Genomic DNA, 19204 nt, shown 5'->3' on the forward strand with positions numbered 1-19204 from the left:
TATTTTCATTATTAATCTAATATTTTAATAAACTAATTATGTTTTTTTCTAGTTATAATCGACGTCTATTATTTATGCTCACTAACTAGATATAATTTGTTTCGGCATCCTGTAATTTAGGTCAATTTCTTAGCAGACGAAAAACTTCCGTTAAAACTATGGCAGCTTCTGACGAAGATGCGAAAACATATATTACTCTAAAAAGAAAAATTTCACCTCAGAAGACAGCATTTCCACCAAACGCTTACCCGGTAGATGTTAATGAAGCACACAAACAAAGTGCCATTGTTAGATCGACTGAATATGATTCTGGGGGATTAGGAAGTCCGCCGAAAAAAAGACTCTTTGTAACGGTAGACGCCGAAGGTAACCAGGTACAGGTGGAAGTCCCTCATAATGCTTTGCCTGAAAGTGTTAATCCCGATGATACTAACTCATACATTGTAAATGCGGAAGATATAAATCTAGACTTGTCATCATATTCTTATTCCGTGGTGGTAGATGGTATTGTAGAAGATGTTGATCTGAATGACTGTCAATACACTGATGAACCTGTAAAAGGAAGCCTGAAACCCGATGAATTGGATGAAGGTGAAAGTGAGAGTGGTGATGATCATGATGATGTTGAAGAAAAAGCTTCAGCCTATATGATTTCAGAGCCAGATGATGCAGATCCTTTATTCAAATCACATTATCGCATGAGTCGTATAGTTGCTTCAGTAAGTCATTATATAGACTAAGTAAATTGCATATCTACTCTAGATGTCTAGTCAGTCTAAGTTTTAGACTTTCCTTCAAAAGAGATTATAATTATTATGCCCAAACCTTCTACAGGATAGTAGGGTAGCGAATGGAAGCAGGCAGGATTTGAACTCAGGACCATCATGACAACAATCTAGAGTGCATACCGCTTGACCAGGCAGCATACCATTTTTTTACAAAGCTTATATTAACTCACTTTGTCTGTCTGTCTGGTAAAAATTGTGTAGATTTCTCCCACACCCATTTTCAGATTAAGTTGAAACTTCGCACAATTATTCCTTGGCAAAGAATCAATTTTTAAAAAGTCAATTAATTAGTGGTAATTAATTATTTTGTATGATATATATATCAACAGGGGAAACTAATTCTTCAGTATTCACAGATATGGCTAAATTTGTTGGATTTATTTCCCTTAAATAATTGTTATACTATATCTCCCTCACGCATTCTCCAATCAAGTTGATACCTTGAATCTATTATTTATTGTACTTAACAAAACATGAATCAATAAAAAAAAATATCCCCAATTAGTCAATTAATTATTGGTAATTAATTATTTTGTTTGATATTGAATAAGGGAAAAAACTTGTACATTATTGATAGATATAGTTTTAAGTGTGGAGTTCTTCCCCTTTAGATAAAGCTTTGTTTTCATTAAAAAGGATTTTTTTAAATATTTTGCTTGTTTAATAAACAGAAACTATAATTAAGGACAGAATATAAAAAAAGCTTGATAAAAATAAAACATAAGGCATAAAGCCATAACTTAAGTAAATATATTTAGGCAAATTTTATTTTAATCTAATGAAACAATGAAAAGGATGGAAAGATATAAACACATTTGATTGCTTATGATATATATTGCAAAAACATCTATTTGCAAGAACTCCTTATTTCAAATTACCCTAAATTTGCTAGAAAACCAATGAATCAATAAGAATTTGAATACAAATTTTAGAATATTTATAGGAACATATGTAATTTATAATCCTGATTCATTTTATTTTTGAGCTATGTTCCTTTGTCATTCCTTTGTAATTGTTAGTTATGTGCCCTTAGCCTTTGTTGTGAACTGCCAGCACTACCCAAGATAGCGTCATATTACACTTGTATTAAAAGTCTATGGCCCATTTCTTGCATTTGTCTTTGATATATTTAAAAAAAATTAACATATAAGATTAGATATGTTTGTGACATATCTACATTATAAGAATTATTTAGCTAGCTGCATCATAAATACATTCTTTAGTAAACACTTAATGGATATAAATTTAATAAGTTAATTCAGCTTTGTAACCAAGGATTAATTTGTTCTCAAGGAAATGGTCTGCAAGGACAATTTTTTAATTAAGAGGCTTTTGTGTAAATAAAGGGACTATGATTGTCAACATCTTGAAAGAACTCTGGTAGCCAAGAGATTAATATGTGACACTATTGAAGCAAATGGAGGGCTTAAAAATGTGTTCATTACTCCAAATATGCGAATGGCAGCTGCTTCAGCCAGATCAAAGTATAAAGCTTACCTAAAAGAAAGGGCTGAGGAAGAGAAAAAATAGAACCAAAAGAGGAAAAGGGATGATAACTTTGAAGAACTTGAGGTAATGAAGACCAAAAAGCCAGATTTGAAAAAGATGTCATAAGCCTCACTAACTTTGTAGACGAGCTAGCAGAAAAGGCAGAGAACACCAACAGCCACAAATTTCTCATTGAGTCCATTGCTTTGCCTTATTCTGCTATGCTTAAGAAGAAACAAATTGAAAAACTCTCATTGGGATTGACTCCAAAGATAAATGGACTTTGAAGACCCCTTCCCCCCAAAAAAACAAACAAACTTGTACATAATAAATATGTGAATATATTGTAAAAAGTCATGTATAGAATGGATTTTCAAGATACTTTTTATGGTAGGCCTTACACTGATACTAGTTAATATATTTGCACATGAGTATGGTAATCTTATTTAGTTATCAATCTAAACTATGCCAACTTTGGCTGTTGTTATAAATTTTGGCACAAATTTATGTCCTGGGGAATATTATAAAAAGCAGAATGTAATTACTAAAGACAAAATTTGTAATACATTATACCTTCTTTTATCTAATCAAATAATATATTCTTCCTTTTGTTTCCAAAGGAACTCATGGATAAAATTGGTTCACATCCAAAAATGAATGGAAGAGTTCAGACTCTTGAACAAAAAGTATTGGCATCTCTGTTTCTCCTCGGAAATAAGACCAGCTACATCGTTGCCTCGGACAAATTCCATATGTCCAAGGGATCGCTGTATTTGACTCTTAAAAATTTTTGTCAGGTATAAATGTCATAATTAAAATAGTTGTTTTTTTTTATGAACAATAATGAAATTTAAGTTATTTTATAGCATTAAAAATGTCTTACACCATTGTTTATATCAAAATCTTTTGTAACAGGTTCTAACAGAGATGAGAAGTGATTACATTAAGTGGCCAGTTGATCAGATAGGACTTAGAAAAATCGCACAAGAATTTGAGCAAGAAACAGGACTACCAGGTGTAGTTGGGGCAATTGATGGAATACATTTCCCCATCAAACAGAAATCTCGCCTGGCACATGCCTACCGCAATAATCAAAATTATCTTAGTATCCACATGCAAGCAGTCTGTGATGCCAATCTTATGTTCCTAGATGTCCATTGTGGCAACCCTGGCTCGGTTGATGATGAGACAGTCTACAGGTCCTGTGACTTGCGAGATAAACTTCTGCATGATCCTTTACCAGCAGATCTTCATTTGGTCGGTGATTCAGGCTATCCTCTGGAGCCTTTTATGTTGACCCCATATCCTGGAGATATTCGACGCCTGACTTCCACTCAGAGAGAATTCAATGAACGGCACAATAATGCTCTACTGGCAGTTAAACTGTCCCTTCAACTTCTGCAGGGTAGATTCCAGCGTCTGAAGTTCCTGGATATGGAAAGAGAATCTGATATCCCTGTCACCATAGTGGCCTGTTGTGTTCTTCATTGTTTCTTACTACAGGAAGAGTGTGAAGAAGATGATGAGTTTTTAGATTTTACAGACATTGACCCTAACCCTGACATCAACAAATCAGAGAAAGAGCTTCGTGCTTTGTCCAATCATTACCAGCCAGAGGCTGCTAGCAAAAGAGATGTTCTGGCAAATCTTATCACTCCAGTTTGAGTTAATATTTAAGTTAAACTTTATTCTTGAGTTCATTTTTAGTGTTGAGAATTATTTTTTTTGAGAATGGACAAAAATGTCATTTTCATTGTTTTTATTTCTGAGCACATCACAAAATATAAGTTGTTCATTCAAATAGTTTCTATACTTTAAAAAAAAATTTCAGTAAATTTCTATCTTAATTAGGCAGCATCTTCAACTAGTAGTCATTTTAGATGTTCATTTTTCAATTATACAAGTTCTATTTTAAAAAGTTAAGTTTTCTTCATGTGTCAGTAAATGTGCAATAATAGAATTTGCATCCTCTGTTTGAGACCCCTCAACTCAAGAAAACATTAAGAATCTGGAACAGACACAAAATAGAGCAGTGAAATTTATAACAAAAGAGTTTTCACATTTGACTAGAGTAGCACCTTTAGTAAAAACACTAAATTTAGAAAGCCTTCAGGAGAGAAGACTCAAAAGTAAAGTAGCAATTATATATAAAACACCGAACTATAATCTTCAAATACAAAAACAAAATCTAATAAAGTACCCAGAAAGACACAAAGATAAAGGCACATTCCTCACCCCATATGCTAGGACAAATTTGTACAAATGCTCCTTCTTCCCTAGTGCTATTAGAGCATGGAATGAGTTGCCTGAGCCAGCCAGAAAAACCAGTAACTTGGCAGAATTTAAGTCATTGGTTAACATGCATGACTAGATGCATGACGCTTAGGACGTAATCATCTTCTTTCTTGAAGTAACGTTTGTATTATATAAGAAGAAGAAGATAAACGCACAACAATTAGTAGTTGAGCCTACATTCTGATCCAAATGAAAAAAAAGGCAAAAATATGAAATTTCATTACTGGTTGATAGTCATTTAGTCAATAAAATAAAATATTTGTCTAACTATTGAAAACAATGTCCTCAGAGTAAGCGTGGTTATATTTTTATGACAGAATTTTTTTCTTGGGTATCTTGGATCTTTCTGCTGCATCTCAATTTGTTATTCTGCATGTGATGAAAAAATATGTGCTTAATATGTAAGATATTTAAGACCATGATAAACTATATTTGTTGTCACTGCTGTTTGTAAATCCTAACAAAATTTTAACAAATTAATTTCTGCCCTAATGTTGAAATAGATTCCTTTTTTTTTTTACATTTCTTTGAGAATATTCTTGTACATATCAGTGGGGCTATTTGCACTTGTTTTACTTTACATTGTTTTAAAAAAGTATAATAGAAATTTCTTTTCACTGAAAGCTTGCATTTTAGTGCATATACCAAACATTATTTCTGTAAGTACACATTTACATGTTCTACTTAATAATACGTTACAATGGACTTAATTGATGGGGGAAAAGTAATATTTTTTTTAAATTGTATCTTTATGATAATTAATTTTTATAGTAATGTTAACAAAAAATAATGTAAACTCAAGGCCATACAAGAACTTAAAAGACATAAAAACAAGAGTTAAAATGACAAACTAATAACTAATCTATATAGGTTTTGAACAGGTAGATCTAGGCCTTAATGTAGTGAAGCATGTGGTTTGTCTGAGTTTAGAAGGGAGCGAATTTCAAACCTTTGATTCATGTACTCTTTTTTGAGTTGTATTAACAGCATTCTTTAAAATAACATGCCAAACATATTACTAGGTTCTAAAATACAAGCATTTTATTTTTTCAGTTTTTCTTGGGTGACTTTTAAATTGTATCACGTCTTTCTTTATTTGTGATATTAATGTGATATAAATTTAGTATCAATTTAATTATCTTGCATAGTAATATATTGACATATATATTGACATTATTGTTACCTAATTTTAAAATTGTTCAATGCCTTTCTTTACATGTGATACTAATGTGATAAAGTAACCTTTTAATTATGTAACATAATGATACATTAAAATTTCTGTTACCTGACACAGCCTGTGATATTGATGTCATCAGATTCTTATATTGCCATAAAATCTATCTCTTTACTTAACACCTATATGTTTTTTAACTTGTTAAAAAAACAATTGCAAAAATGTTGGTTTTCTGTTCTAAAAATGTTTTCTGTTGGTCAATGCAAATTCAGAAAAGACTTCAAGGAAGTCTACATTTAATGCTGGTAATTTAGTAATGCTTCAAAATGTTTTCAATGTTATTATCACACCCCACTTAAGCTTGAAATATATTTTTCATTTTATTAAAACTTGTTTTTACAGGCCAGCACAAATTGTTTCATTTGTTCTATGAGTTGACCTTTTGACTATCAGTAATTGTGTGGTGTAGTTATACATTTTTAATAGGTATGCCCTAACTAAGACTTGTTCAGAGTTTGTTGAAGAAAGTTTACTATTTTTGTGAACATCCTATTGATTATTATATTGTTCCTCAAACAGAAAGCTGTAATATTTTTATTCATGAACATTGTATTTATTCAACAAAATACTCACAAAAAATATATTAAATGCTGATGAGTTTTTCTATTTAAAATGGGCTTTACATTAAGGTCATTATTTGTATTTTATGCAATACTTCTCATTGTAGTCATTCCATATATTATGTCCTATTTTATATTCATAATTTCAAAATCTCACAATATTTAGTTTCTGTCACTCAAATCAAAGCTCTTAAGACCAGGCAATCATGAAATACCATTAACATATCAGCTATAACAAGCTAGTTTACATTTTAAATTCATAGTTGTTGTTTTTTCATTTGCCTTAAAAAAAAAACCACCTTCCAACACATTTTTATTAAGATTTGGACTCCGCCATCAGCATTCCTTTTTCTTTAACCATACTTTTTTTTCCTTGAGATTTTTTCACTGCATCTTTGTGTTTTCATGTAGGCAGCAGCTCATTGAAGTAGTTTTAAAACCAGATAAAGCAATTAAATTGGCTTCTTTTTTTTTTACATTTATTTGTTACTTTACATGTTCTAATCTCAAAATATTTAAAAATGTTTACATTTAGTTTAAATGTATTAATGAAATAAAACTTCAACTTGATTTATTTGTTTTAATGTTTTGCTTTGCATTAATTATTTTGTACATTCGTGTCAATAGCAACAAGTAATATGAGATCAACACTTCAACTGTAACATTTATAATATAAATGTAGATCAACACTTCAACTGTAACATTTATAATATAAATGTAGATCAACACTTCAACTGTAACATTTATAATATAAATGTAGATGTAAAATGTAGCAAGGGATAAACTGTGACATTTAGTAGGTATCACGATGACATTATTTTCATTGATTTGTGTCTAATGACAAAGAGTTCTATACTTATACAAGTTTGTTAAATTACAGCTATGCTTAAATCCAGGATCTTCAAGCAGGCTTGTTAACCAGTATAAGATTCTTTAATGTCATTATTAATAATCATCTAATGTCTGAGATGATATTTGCACAAGTCAGGGTCATAAGACCGTCCCTCTATCAGAGAGCAGAGTAAGTCTGTTCTACATTCACCAGTGCATGGTCCTGTTGGGTGTAGGTTGTTTTTGTGCCTGAAAAATAGACAAAGGTTAAATTGTTTCAAAGAAAATTGTGAAATCTTACATTATATATATAGTTCACTAGCTTTGACATTGTAAAAAAAAAACTAAAAATTAATTTAAAAATTGATGCTTATGGGTAAATCTTTAAGTATGCCACTTACAAGTTAAATATCTCTAAAATCTGGTCATCTGCTTCCATCCTTTTTATCAAATTATCCCAGTCTTGAGCGTACAGGCCAGTCATATTGTACAGCATCTGATCAAAGTAGGAATAACAGCATTTAACAGTTTTTTTTAATTATTGTTTTTTTAAAAGGGAGGGGGGTAGTTTTACAGAAAAAAAAATCAATATAATCTTTATTGTCTTTTAAATGAATCAAAGTGCAGTATGGTATGAAATTAAATAAAAAAAATACCTTAGGGGAATATTCAAACTGCCAAATTGGGTTGCCAGACTTGTTAGCGTCAGTGATGTTGAGATAAAAACTGTTGAAGTCTAGCACTGCCTACATAGAAATAATTATATAATAAACATTAACAGTGAACAAGACAAATACTTGCCTATGTGGACCAAGTAATGTAACTTAAAGTCAGACCTTTAAAAAAAAAGATGTATATGCCCTAAATCACACAGATAAAAAGACTTTTTTGTATTAAAAAGAGTACAATGAATATGATAGGAACAAGGAAAAACAGATACCCAGTAAAGATTTTTAAAAATGAACATGTGTGACAGGAAGTTTTAAATAAGAAGCATTGTAACAACCTACCCAAGAGCTGTCTGCATAGTTTCCATCCATGGTATAAATCCTGTAGATAGGATTGATGTTGGATCCTGGTGTCACACTGGGGGCTATAAAACCAAAGCCCAGAGGCCTCATGAAAGTGACATTATCATAGTACATCTGGAACCAATCATGGTGACTGTGGCCATAGAACTGGTTCACTATGGTGTTCTCATATCTGAGGAGAGAAATTAGAACAGTGTCTTGACAGCATCCTTTGTTTGCCACTTTCTACTCATGCATAACTTTTGTATAGGGCTGGCCATGTGATAGAACATGAGGCTCTGAACAGAAGTTCAAATGCTATCTGCAGAATATCTGCTTAATCACTCAGCATGAGCTGGTCACTGTGCTGAGCATGTATTACCTTTGTGGTAGAATTTGTCACTGCTTACTTTAGGCCTACTTATACTAATGAACTTAAGGTTGAAAAGAACATATTTATGAACCTCCCCAATGTAAAAAAATGTCAATTAAAATTAAAACTGGGTTCGATATACAGTAACCTTCACAATGAGACATAGGAACAAAGGTGTCCCTTATATTTTATACTGATGTGCCATAATAATTTTGTTAGCTTCACTTATATTGAAATATGTATAAGTACCATGCAGAAAGAGAATAAATCAAATCTTCTGCAATGGATTTTTAAATATATTTTCCTCTCATTTAAAGCATAGTGTAATAGTCATTAAAGAGACACGAGAATGATATTTTATAGAAACTGTGTTTCATTCCTAATAAGTTAACTTATTAAAATAACCAGCTTTCTTACAATAATTTAAAAAAGTAGTTCATTATAAAGTTTGTTCAAACCAAGCCAAGATGACACTGCAAATTGTAATTTCAGAAAGCAAACATTCCAAATGTTTTAAATTAGTTAACTGTCTTATATTATTTGCATATAAAGACCAATCTAAAAGCTGAACTTCTGTTTGAAAGCTATTGAAGTTGTTATGTCTGATAAGACCTCCAGACTTCTGGTGGTGCATAGACTTCTGTAGCTGTTTAGAATACTTCAATAGTTAACCTTTTAATTGATTGATCACTTAGTGTGTGCTTGAGAATGCCTTTTAATACTGTCAAAAGTAAAGTTCTACTTTGAGAAAAGTTTGGAGGGCAGGAAAAGGGCAGGTGTGGTTAAGTAAGTTTTCCTGCTTATGATGCCCATGGTTTATAATAGTCACAACTTTCCACATTTTCAAGATGGAGGCTTACAACCTGCTTTGAGGTTTTAGAATAAATAAAGTGAAAAAACTATGTATCTCATCACTTCATCAAATCCTTGACTTATATCATTAAGTGTTGTAGCTATATTTGCAACCAAGGTTGTAACTTTTCCCATTATGTAAATCAGTGCCATCCTTTTACATTTTCCAATCAACTTCTCCATTAATAAACTCCAAATGATACTCCCATGCTAGGTCCCAGTGTTTAGAAAGCCTACCTGTTGACAATATTGAAGTAATTATAGCTCCAAGCTTTGAGACATGTCCCTTCACCTGGTGGTATATGAAGTAACATGTGCACCTAAAGAATAGAATGTCACACCAAAACATATTTGTTAGCTATAAATACATATTCCTACATAATAGCCTACATTAATTGCAATATTAGCTTATAGAACATTAACAGGTTATATGCATCTCTATTACATCACTGTCTAAGGCTTAGATGCAGAGTTTATGGTAAACAAAAACATCTTGTTTACTAACAAATATTTTCATCTGCGTTTATAAACCTTTTTATTTACAGGTACACCCGAGAAAATTTTAAGTACAATGTTTTTGTTTCCCAGAAGATTCCCACCATACTTTTAACACTGTCCCCCACATACCTTATTTCAGATGTACTCTTTATTTTTGGCCTGTTTCATTAAATAAGTAACTGTACAAACAACCTAATCATCAGAGTACCTCTACAGTTTGCCAGGTAGGTCTACCTCTCACTTGTTTACCAAATAACCACCTACCTGCCTATGTGGGTACAATATCCCTACCTATCTAAATATATAGGCTATCCACCAAATAGTGCCTAATAGCTTGCAGAGTAGCCTACCTCCCACTTACATGAGTACCTTTACCAGATTACCCTACATTAATGTACACTAATTTGCAGTACCAATAATTAAATTTGAAAAAAAAACTCTATTACATAGGTCTATCAAATATTAATTTTTATTAGATTGAAATTCTTAAACTTTTTTTTTAACGCATTATCTCAACCATCATTTTAAGCAATTTATACAATCAACTCTGGTTGTGCGGTTTGCGCGCTGGACTGTCGTTCGGACTTATCGATGGTCCAAGGTTTAAACCCTGCCCGCTTCCATCCCTCGTCGTTCTGCGGGAGGTTTGGACTAGGAAGTCAACTCTGAAGGAACATCTGAAACATGTAAAACAATTTACAAACAACAAACAAAGACAAAGCCAAGAATAGTAGTTTTCTGATAGATGGAAGGGTCTAGAAATTTCCTACAACATATAGCAAACCTTCTCTCCTTTGTCTTCAGCATTCTGTAGTTCTTGGATGAGCCATTGGAGTACATCGCAAGGGTCAGTTTCATTGAGAAGTAACCACCTGGGAAGAAGTAACAATTTGAATGTCACAATTCGGAAAAGTATTGAATAACAATCAAACAACATTCTGAATTTAAAATGTTTACAAGTTAAAGATGTATACACTTTCTCTTCTCTCTTTCTTCCTTTCTGTTCATGGACATTATATTATATATATATATTATATCCTTTGAATATCTTATATTTGGGTTTAGAATAAAATCTTCTCTTAATGTTCTAGGTTGAAAGATATATAAACAATTCCCCCCCCCCCGTCTCTCTCTCTCTCTTTCTCTGAGTGTATATGTGTCTCTCCCTTCCTTTCTCTCCATATGTCTTAATACTGTTTTAATCTTACTTTTAAAGCATTAAGAAATAATAGATGAACATTTAACAGACATACCAAATATTGCCCTTTACAAGTAGCATTAGATAGACATACATACAGAGTTTGTAAACATACCAGTTTCCCTTGTTACAATAATTATTATTGATTGATATGATTCTGAAACCTGGGTATGGTGAGATGGAGTATCCACCACATCTGTACATACAAAGTGAAAATATATTTAAAATTTTATACCAGATATGCTTGAATTGACTATTGTGTTACTAGGATAACAGAATATAGATCTTCTAGAAAACTATTTTACATAATTTTCCAGAACATCTGTAAATTACAAGCAAGATTTCCAGACTAAGAAATAAAAAAGGAAAAAAGTCTTGGCATCTTGTTTGATCAAAAAATCTAAATTGATATGCAAGAGAAAGAAGGGAATGCATAAATGATAAAAATACTAAGGATAAAAATACCAGGATCTTATTTATAAAAAAAACAAACACAACCAACATAAAATTGCATAGTAAATTAATTTTGAAGCAATAAAATATTACTATTAGAGTACAATCACTTGTAGAAAGCAACAATTTACCTCAGGACAGTGTCTAGAGCAGATAAAGGTAACCATTTTCCCCACATGTTAGCCATGGCTCCATACAGCCAGTCTATATTCTGTATTGGTATAGTGGGAGGTGGGAAGCTGAGGATGGTCAATAGTTTGTTCAATACATGTCAGACGATATATGACACAAGAGACACCACTATCCCTTACAGTAGATATATACAGACAATCTGTTACAGTAGATATAAACAGACAGACAATCTCTTAGATTACATTTAATACAGACAGCACTATTTCCTTACAGTAAATAGATAACAGACAGCAGGATCTCTTACAAAGTCATTAAAGCCTACAAATGTATCTAAGTAGCATTTTATTGTAATGTACTTATAAAAAAATATGAAAGCTATAATCAAAACAATTTTCTTATACAAAGTTCCAAAATTCAGTCTATGAATTCACATTACATAAAAGAATGTGATGATTTAAAAAAAAAAAGGTTCATTATAATGGAAACATGACATTTTTCGTCTACTCTCTATTATGTCCTGTTATCTTATATTAGATACTGTTCTGGTATTTAATTTTAACAGTCCTACCTGTTGACTGGAGAGCTTTCATGGTTTCCTATGCAATAGTATACTGGCTTAGTGGGCAAGTAGTTTGAGAAGAGTTTATCCAGTGCAACCAAATGTGCTATCTGGTCAGATCTGGTTTGATTCCAAACATCATGAGCAGGAATATCTCCAGTCATTATAATGTAATCAAACTAAAAAGATAGTGACACCTTATAGAAATTTGTATTTATTTATATACATAGCACATATCATTAAAGTAACAAAAAATAATTCAGGAAGCATGCAATATTTTACAAGGCTAGGCAGAGCCATCTGAGCAGTACATATTTTGTCACATCTTTAACAAATAAATCTGTTCTCTGTTAAAGGTTGATTTACATCCTGGATGTGCCTATAACTTCAATGGTTGTTTCAATTACCTTAAAATTAAGTAAAATAATGTACTTTTTGAAAAGTAGGCTGTAAGAACTCACCTGATCTTGAATGGTGTTAAGATGACTGAACAATGACAGAACAAGACTCATGGGTGCATCACACGAATGTTGATCTCCATATTTACCAGCCTTCAATGTATCTAGTCCAATTAATGTAAAGGGAGAAAAAATGCCACTTTTGTTGAAATTAATAATAATAATAATTAGCATTGTTAAAAAAGAAAGATTAAAAATATATAGATCTTATAGACTCTAGAAAGATGCAATTTTTAAAAAGTTTTGTAACAGCACAGCAATGAAGTCATAGTTAACATAATTTAAAAAAATTGCTTATGGTGATCTAAGGCTAAGTCAGTGTTAAAGAGTGTTTTTGTTTATATTATTTTAGCATTTGGTTGGCACACTTTTTGTCAAGCCTATTTATGAGGATGTGATCTCTTGGGACTGAATACAAGATTTATTAGCAGCACATTGACTGGTAACATTTAAAGAAGACCTACCAAGATGATGCATAGTATGAAGAGTAGAGATCAAAAGCAGGATATATGAGTGGAAACCACACTTAACTACTAGATCTTGATCAATTATACACTGGCCAATTTCTAATCTTGGAACTTAACAGATATTATTACAATATTCTGTTGTCTTTTACCAGGTGCTACAAGTCTAAATTGGGAGGTGCGGTGGCTGAGCGGTAAAGCGGTTGGCTTCCTAACCGGGGTCCGGGGTTCGAATCCTGGTGAAGACTGGGATTTTTAATTTCGGTATCTTCGGATGCCTCTGAGTCCACCCAGCTCTAATGGGTACCTGACAAGTAAAGGCGGTTGGTCGTTGTTTAATGAAATCATGAAATTTATTCTATTACCATTGAATAGATCTCCTGCCCTACAACACAGAGGTTCACCACAGTTGGGACTTGCTCCTTCTCTGTAGTCAAAATCTATATGAATGTCCGTCAAGTGAAGAAATCTTACAGTTGGACTTGAAGGCTGACAAAAGGAAAAGGTATAGCATAACAAGTAAGCATATCATTGGAAAGAAATACAGTTAACCTGTTTCTAAGCTCTGATCATCAAATAGCCTTTGCTTTCCTCGTCTGAGGCCGTTAGGTTTAATAATAGATAGGGGGTGTTATGTTCAAATGTTGGTTTGTAACTCCAAACAGCTAGTACAACTAGCCCGATGTGGGCGTATAACTTGAAATAAACATAAACAAGCTTTAAAAAAAACTGATTATAACGTTTATTTAATAACTAGCATTACACACTGGCTACGCCTCTGTTGATTCGTTCCCACATTTATATTTTGCCACATCTTAACGTTTTCCCTAACATACTTTTGGTCCGTGAATAATGGTCTCTCTCTCTCTCTCCCTCTCTAGAACCCCATTTTGTTTTGTTTTTTTAACCCGCGCATCGCAATTTTCCTGACAAACTTTTGAATTCATTTGGATCGACCCGCTTTACAACACACGAACACACGCCCCCCCCCCCCCAACGACACACACGCGCACACACACACACGCACCCACACACACATACACACACGCACATACTTTTGGCGCGTGAATTCTAATATTATTTGAACTTATCCGCTCCTCCCGCCCACATAAATCAACACCGATAACAGTAAACTCAGGTGTACCTCAAGGAACAGTCTTGGGTCCACAAAATAGAGCAGTGAGATTCATAACAAATGAATATTCACATTTGACTAGAGTAACACCTATAGTAAAATCACTAAATTTAGAAAGCCTTCAGGACAGAAGACTCAAAAGTAAAGTAGCAATTATACATAAAACACTGAACCATAATCTTCAAATACAAAAACAAAATTTAATAAAATACTCTGAAAGACACAAAGATAAAGGCACACTCCTCGTCCCATATGCTAGGACAAATTTGTACAAATACTCCTTCTTCCCTAGTGCTATTAGAGCATGGAATGGGTTGCCTGAGCTAGCCAGGTTAATATGCATGACTAAATACATGACGCGTAGGACGTAATCATCTTCAAGTAACGTCTGTATTATATAAGATTTGATAAGATAAAGAAAACGTGAAAGTATATATTTATGTAGAAATATAAAATGATAATTTATACAAGATATAAATCACAACAAATACACGTTTATTTGTTTGTTTGTTGTTGATGTTTTGTTTTGTCTTACGTCACTTGCAGTCCTCCATTTTCTTCACTCCAATATTTATTAACCTCATGACGACAAACCAAAAAAAAAAAAAAAAAAACTACCTCGTGGTTTCACCAGAAACTCTTTAGCCTTCACAGCCAAAACAACCACCCTACTTTCCTCACGATCACACCAGAAACAAATACATACACTCCATAATAATGATAATAATAATTCGACCTTCGCAGTGCCACAAAAGGAATACTCGTCGTTTCTAACATATTAATAATAATAATAATACATCCCAAATCGTCCGTCATAAAGTTATACCTGCCCAAGAAGGATGGAGGCCCTGGACTGCAGAGCATCTAGAAATTGAGTAAGATACAAGTTTTTAAAATAAGATCAGCAATGAACTAGTTTCATTCCTTAGCAACTACGACTCCGAAACAACTCCTCTGAACCTAAACAATACTGGTGTTATTGGTTTAGACGACGCAGGGCATGAGATTAGCCAATCGGAAGAGAAAGCCCTGTACGGAAAAATCCGGGCTTTATTACATGGTGACAATATTGACAAAGCTGCATCCTTAACATGCTTCAAAGTTCAAAGCAGTTCATATATCAGAAGGCTTTGTTACAGCAACAAAGGACATAGTAGACTAACCTAATTAGGACTCAAAATTATGAAAAGCATATCCTAAAACTCGATGTTGTTTGCATAAATGACAAAAGTGCAAAACGTGGGGAGTCAATTGAACTTATAATGGCAGGGTGTTCAGATTTATCAGAATTAGCCTACCTAGATCGCCATAACCAGGTTGCAATATTAATACATCAACAACTGGCCTTGACATAAAATCTGATTAAAAAGATAAGTCAGGTTCTGAAGATTACATATTATACTGATATATATAGGCCTATTTTGACTGACAAAACGGTGGATTTTAATCGCGCCTGATCTACTGTTTATTGACAAAAAAGAAAAATCCGCTACCATCATTGACATCTCCATACCACTATCCCATAATGAAAACTGAAAAGAAAATATTGGAACCTAAGCTTAGAGATTAAGTGGTTATTAAGTTGTCTAAAATAACAATATACCCTTTTGTTATATCAACCGAGGGGATAATGAGAACTGACCTCACAGACACCTTCAAGACCCTTTACATCCCTTAGAAGATTTTCGTTGGCTGTCAGAGGGCGGTACTGCTGCAGACCTGCCACATCACCAGAAAATTTCTCAGTGGATACTGATAATAGGACTACAGTGAATTTTGTTTCTCTCTAACAAAGCTCGATCCTGGCACTCTGGCCTGAGAATAAATATTATTTCGTTTCTAACATAATAATAATAATTATAAGGCTTTTCGTCGAGTCTGAAAATTAATGTGGAGTACAGTATTTCATACACACCTTAACAGGGGGAACAGAATGATATGAACACCAGGCCTACAGATTATTGTAGGACTATTGCATTATTGTCAGCCACTCTTATCTCTACTCTTAAAATGTATATCTATGAAACGACACTAGCCCCAGCTGGAATAACCTGCCCAGTGTGCAGCCGAACATTCCGGGCTCACATAGGTCTCACCAGCCACACGAGGAGGCACAAAACCCTAGTGCAAAGTCCTCAGCCACCCTGGATGACAAAAATGGTTATCATCGAACCACGATGGACGAACTATGTGATACTAACCTGCGGTGGCGTAGGTGGCTTGGGTGCCGGTTTTGGTGTGTCTGGAAAGGTGACGTTCCACATGGTTCCAGGGAAGTAAGGAGTGCCGCATTTTTCTCCTAAAATGATGCCACAAGCCTCTTTCGGGTCCAGCGCTAGATTAGCAACAACGTACAAGATCTCATCCTGTGATTAACATGCAAGACATTAAAACAGCAGATGGGCATTTTTACCTAGTGCGGCACTTTTTAAAACTTTTCGACTACTAATAGATCTAGAGTCCAAGAAGAAAGGATTTGGAAGGGCTCTTAAAGTAAGGGGCCTATCTGCGTCTTACATTTGTTGCAAGTGTTGTTGTTGTTTTTTTTCTCTAGCTATTACCACAAACAAAAAAATAATTAAATGTCACCGGCTTGTTATTGAGTTTTTTTATTGAGCCTATTATTGTTTACATCAATGATAGTATGAGTTTTAAGTGAAGTAATAAAACGCCTTTAAGACACAGTGACACGATGTGCAATGTTATTATGAGACAGATGTTGTGTTTAGAGGTGAGGAATAACACGAACGAAGCCGGCCATCTTTTATTTTTTTCAAGGACAAAAAATGTGTTTGGATTGTTGCTAGTTATCCATATATTTAAGTATCTGAAATCAAGTAATAAAAAATACTTTTAACTAAGGAACTTCTGTAATTTAAAAGATAAGATTTTTAAAATTTAAAAAGAAGATTTTTTTTTTAAAGTTGAGCAAACGAGATGATCTTTGAACTAAATTTCATTTTAAATGGTAGCAGAGAAGCCAGAGATCTGTCTACGCTTACCTTATGTAATGGAACAATCATAGAGCACACTCGGGCGTCCTGTATTTTAAAAAAGATGCACATTCTAATGGCCTCCTTGACGATTTCCTCTTCACTTGCAGACTTGCGAATCCAGTCTTGCACCTGCTGAGTGATGAGTACACACAGATCGCACGACGCGCTTGACCACAGTCCATTCATACGTTTCTGTCTCTCGGAGTAAGACCGCATTGCGTCACCTTCCACCGCAGACATAGGCTTTACATTTCTCTGCGTCTTCTTAGCTGGCATCAGCCCTCCAGTTGTTAATTGAAATAGACAAACAAGGGCTAACAGGGACACAATGGCTTTCATTTTACTGGTCATCCCAGTGGATTTAACGAGAAACTTCAAACGAAGTCAAGTATAGCCTACAAGTGATGACCACTGTGGGAAACAAAAAGATCACGGTGGATGTTTCTAATCGTTTAACTTTTGTTAGATAACTTTCTTATTGTGTGTGTGTGTGTGTGTTGACTTCGGTTTAGGTTGATATTGTCTCGAATTGTGTCACAATGTTATCTAGGTGAAGCCCTCAAGAATATCAATACTTAATAAGTAAACTTGGCTCAACGGCGTGACGATTTATGGAGGCTACATTGAGTGATAGCAGCTGCATCTTAAAGGCTGAAAAGGTTTGATTGAGACCTTTAATGTACGACTTTTAATGATGTGTTTCAGGAGGGGGGGAGGAAGCTCGCAGATTTGTGAACACAAAGAACTTTTACATCGCCGTAAATTTAGAAGTTATCTCACATTTATACTGAAGCGTAAATCTAAACCAAAAATAAACCAAAACCTAAACTTCAACCAAAATAAAAACTTAAAGCAAAACTAAAACTTAAACTAAAAACGAAACTTAAATCGAAACCAAAACTTGAGCCTTTAGAAAAACATGAAATTATTCCAAAACCTATTCGAACATATCATAAAAATGAAACTTGTAAACCAAAACTAAGACTTAAATCCAAATCTTCATATTATTCTTAACATTTCTATAACTCTCTCTGACATACCTTAAAGAAATAGTTAACACTAACAGCTAAATCTACTTATGCTAATACTGCAATATTGTTCCTTAATATAAATTTGTTGTGATTGCAAGTCTTTTTTTTTAGAATTAAAAATAACAACATTCCATATTATTCCCCATAACATAACACACACTGAGAAGTTCATCGAGAGACTTGACACAGACGTCTTGATGTTTTTCAGGTTCCCTAGTAAACAAATTGCGCTCTTCAGTCTGACCGCGTAAGGAACATAGATTCATAATAAGCATGTGATTCTTGCACTGATTACGCGAAATATTTTAATCTCCTTTGTTTGATCTAGTGTTTAATTGTCTGCTCTATTTAATGAATGTAGTACGTTTCTTTAAATATCTCATTGGTCGTTTTCATGTGTGTTTTCTGCCTGGGAGAGATGATGTCAAGATAGCATGTTTATGTTAACATTTAACGAGAGTGACGAGTGTCTAGCACAACGACCTTTTACCTTTCCCAAACGATAACCATTAAACATGCGTGAAATCAGAGAGATGATTCTGTTCCAAAATAAAAACAATACAACGAATACTTTTTTTTTTAAACTTATATTAAGAGTATCAATTAGTTTGGGTCATGTAATTAAATTTGTAATAGATATAAACTAACAATAATATATCAATGTGATTAGAAATATTTTTTTACCAATTGTTTTGTTTAGCACAATGTCATGCATTTAGCTTTCTGAAAACGCTATGATCCTATCACTTGTCTGGACTAGTTGGAAAGGGGTGGGGGGAGAAAGAACAACCTGAATTCGAGCTTGTGGTCTAAAGCCTCCTCAGGCTTCTCAAGCCAACGAGGTAACCA

At 33.5% G+C, this 19204-nt stretch overlaps 2 protein-coding genes across 2 annotated transcripts; one reads left to right on the top strand and one right to left on the bottom strand.

Moving 5' to 3' along the window:
* The first annotated feature begins 115 nt into the window (after positions 1-115).
* LOC106067720 (uncharacterized) lies at positions 116-6935 on the top strand. The gene is made up of 3 exons (XM_013226954.2): positions 116-719; positions 2897-3073; positions 3192-6935. Exons 1-3 carry the CDS (start codon positions 159-161, stop codon positions 3939-3941), a joined length of 1488 nt encoding a protein of 495 aa, XP_013082408.2. The 5' UTR covers positions 116-158; the 3' UTR covers positions 3942-6935.
* LOC106067721 (sphingomyelin phosphodiesterase-like) lies at positions 6932-17934 on the bottom strand. Its single transcript, XM_013226955.2, has 13 exons — positions 17331-17934; positions 16530-16694; positions 13559-13682; positions 12733-12833; positions 12281-12450; positions 11712-11819; positions 11243-11323; positions 10714-10801; positions 9669-9751; positions 8207-8399; positions 7853-7942; positions 7598-7692; positions 6932-7445 (listed from the first exon to the last, which is right to left on the bottom strand). Exons 1-13 carry the CDS (start codon positions 17673-17675, stop codon positions 7322-7324), a joined length of 1767 nt encoding a protein of 588 aa, XP_013082409.2. The 5' UTR covers positions 17676-17934; the 3' UTR covers positions 6932-7321.
* Between the last annotated feature and the right edge of the window lie 1270 nt (positions 17935-19204).

This window comes from Biomphalaria glabrata, chromosome 12, assembly GCF_947242115.1.
Source record: "Biomphalaria glabrata chromosome 12, xgBioGlab47.1, whole genome shotgun sequence".
Taxonomy (NCBI): domain Eukaryota; kingdom Metazoa; phylum Mollusca; class Gastropoda; family Planorbidae; genus Biomphalaria; species Biomphalaria glabrata.

Coding starts and splice junctions, on each gene's coding strand:
- LOC106067720 (XM_013226954.2), top strand. CDS start 159: ATGGCAGCTTCTGACGAAGATGCGAAAACATATATTACTCTAAAAAGA. Junction 720..2,896: donor TGAGTCGTATAGTTGCTTCA/GTAAGTCATTAT, acceptor TTGTTTCCAAAG/GAACTCATGGATAAAATTGG. Junction 3,074..3,191: donor CTCTTAAAAATTTTTGTCAG/GTATAAATGTCA, acceptor CTTTTGTAACAG/GTTCTAACAGAGATGAGAAG.
- LOC106067721 (XM_013226955.2), bottom strand. CDS start 17,675: ATGACCAGTAAAATGAAAGCCATTGTGTCCCTGTTAGCCCTTGTTTGT. Junction 7,693..7,852: donor AGTTTGAATATTCCCCTAAG/GTATTTTTTTTA, acceptor TACTTTGATCAG/ATGCTGTACAATATGACTGG. Junction 7,446..7,597: donor ATTTTAGAGATATTTAACTT/GTAAGTGGCATA, acceptor TCTATTTTTCAG/GCACAAAAACAACCTACACC.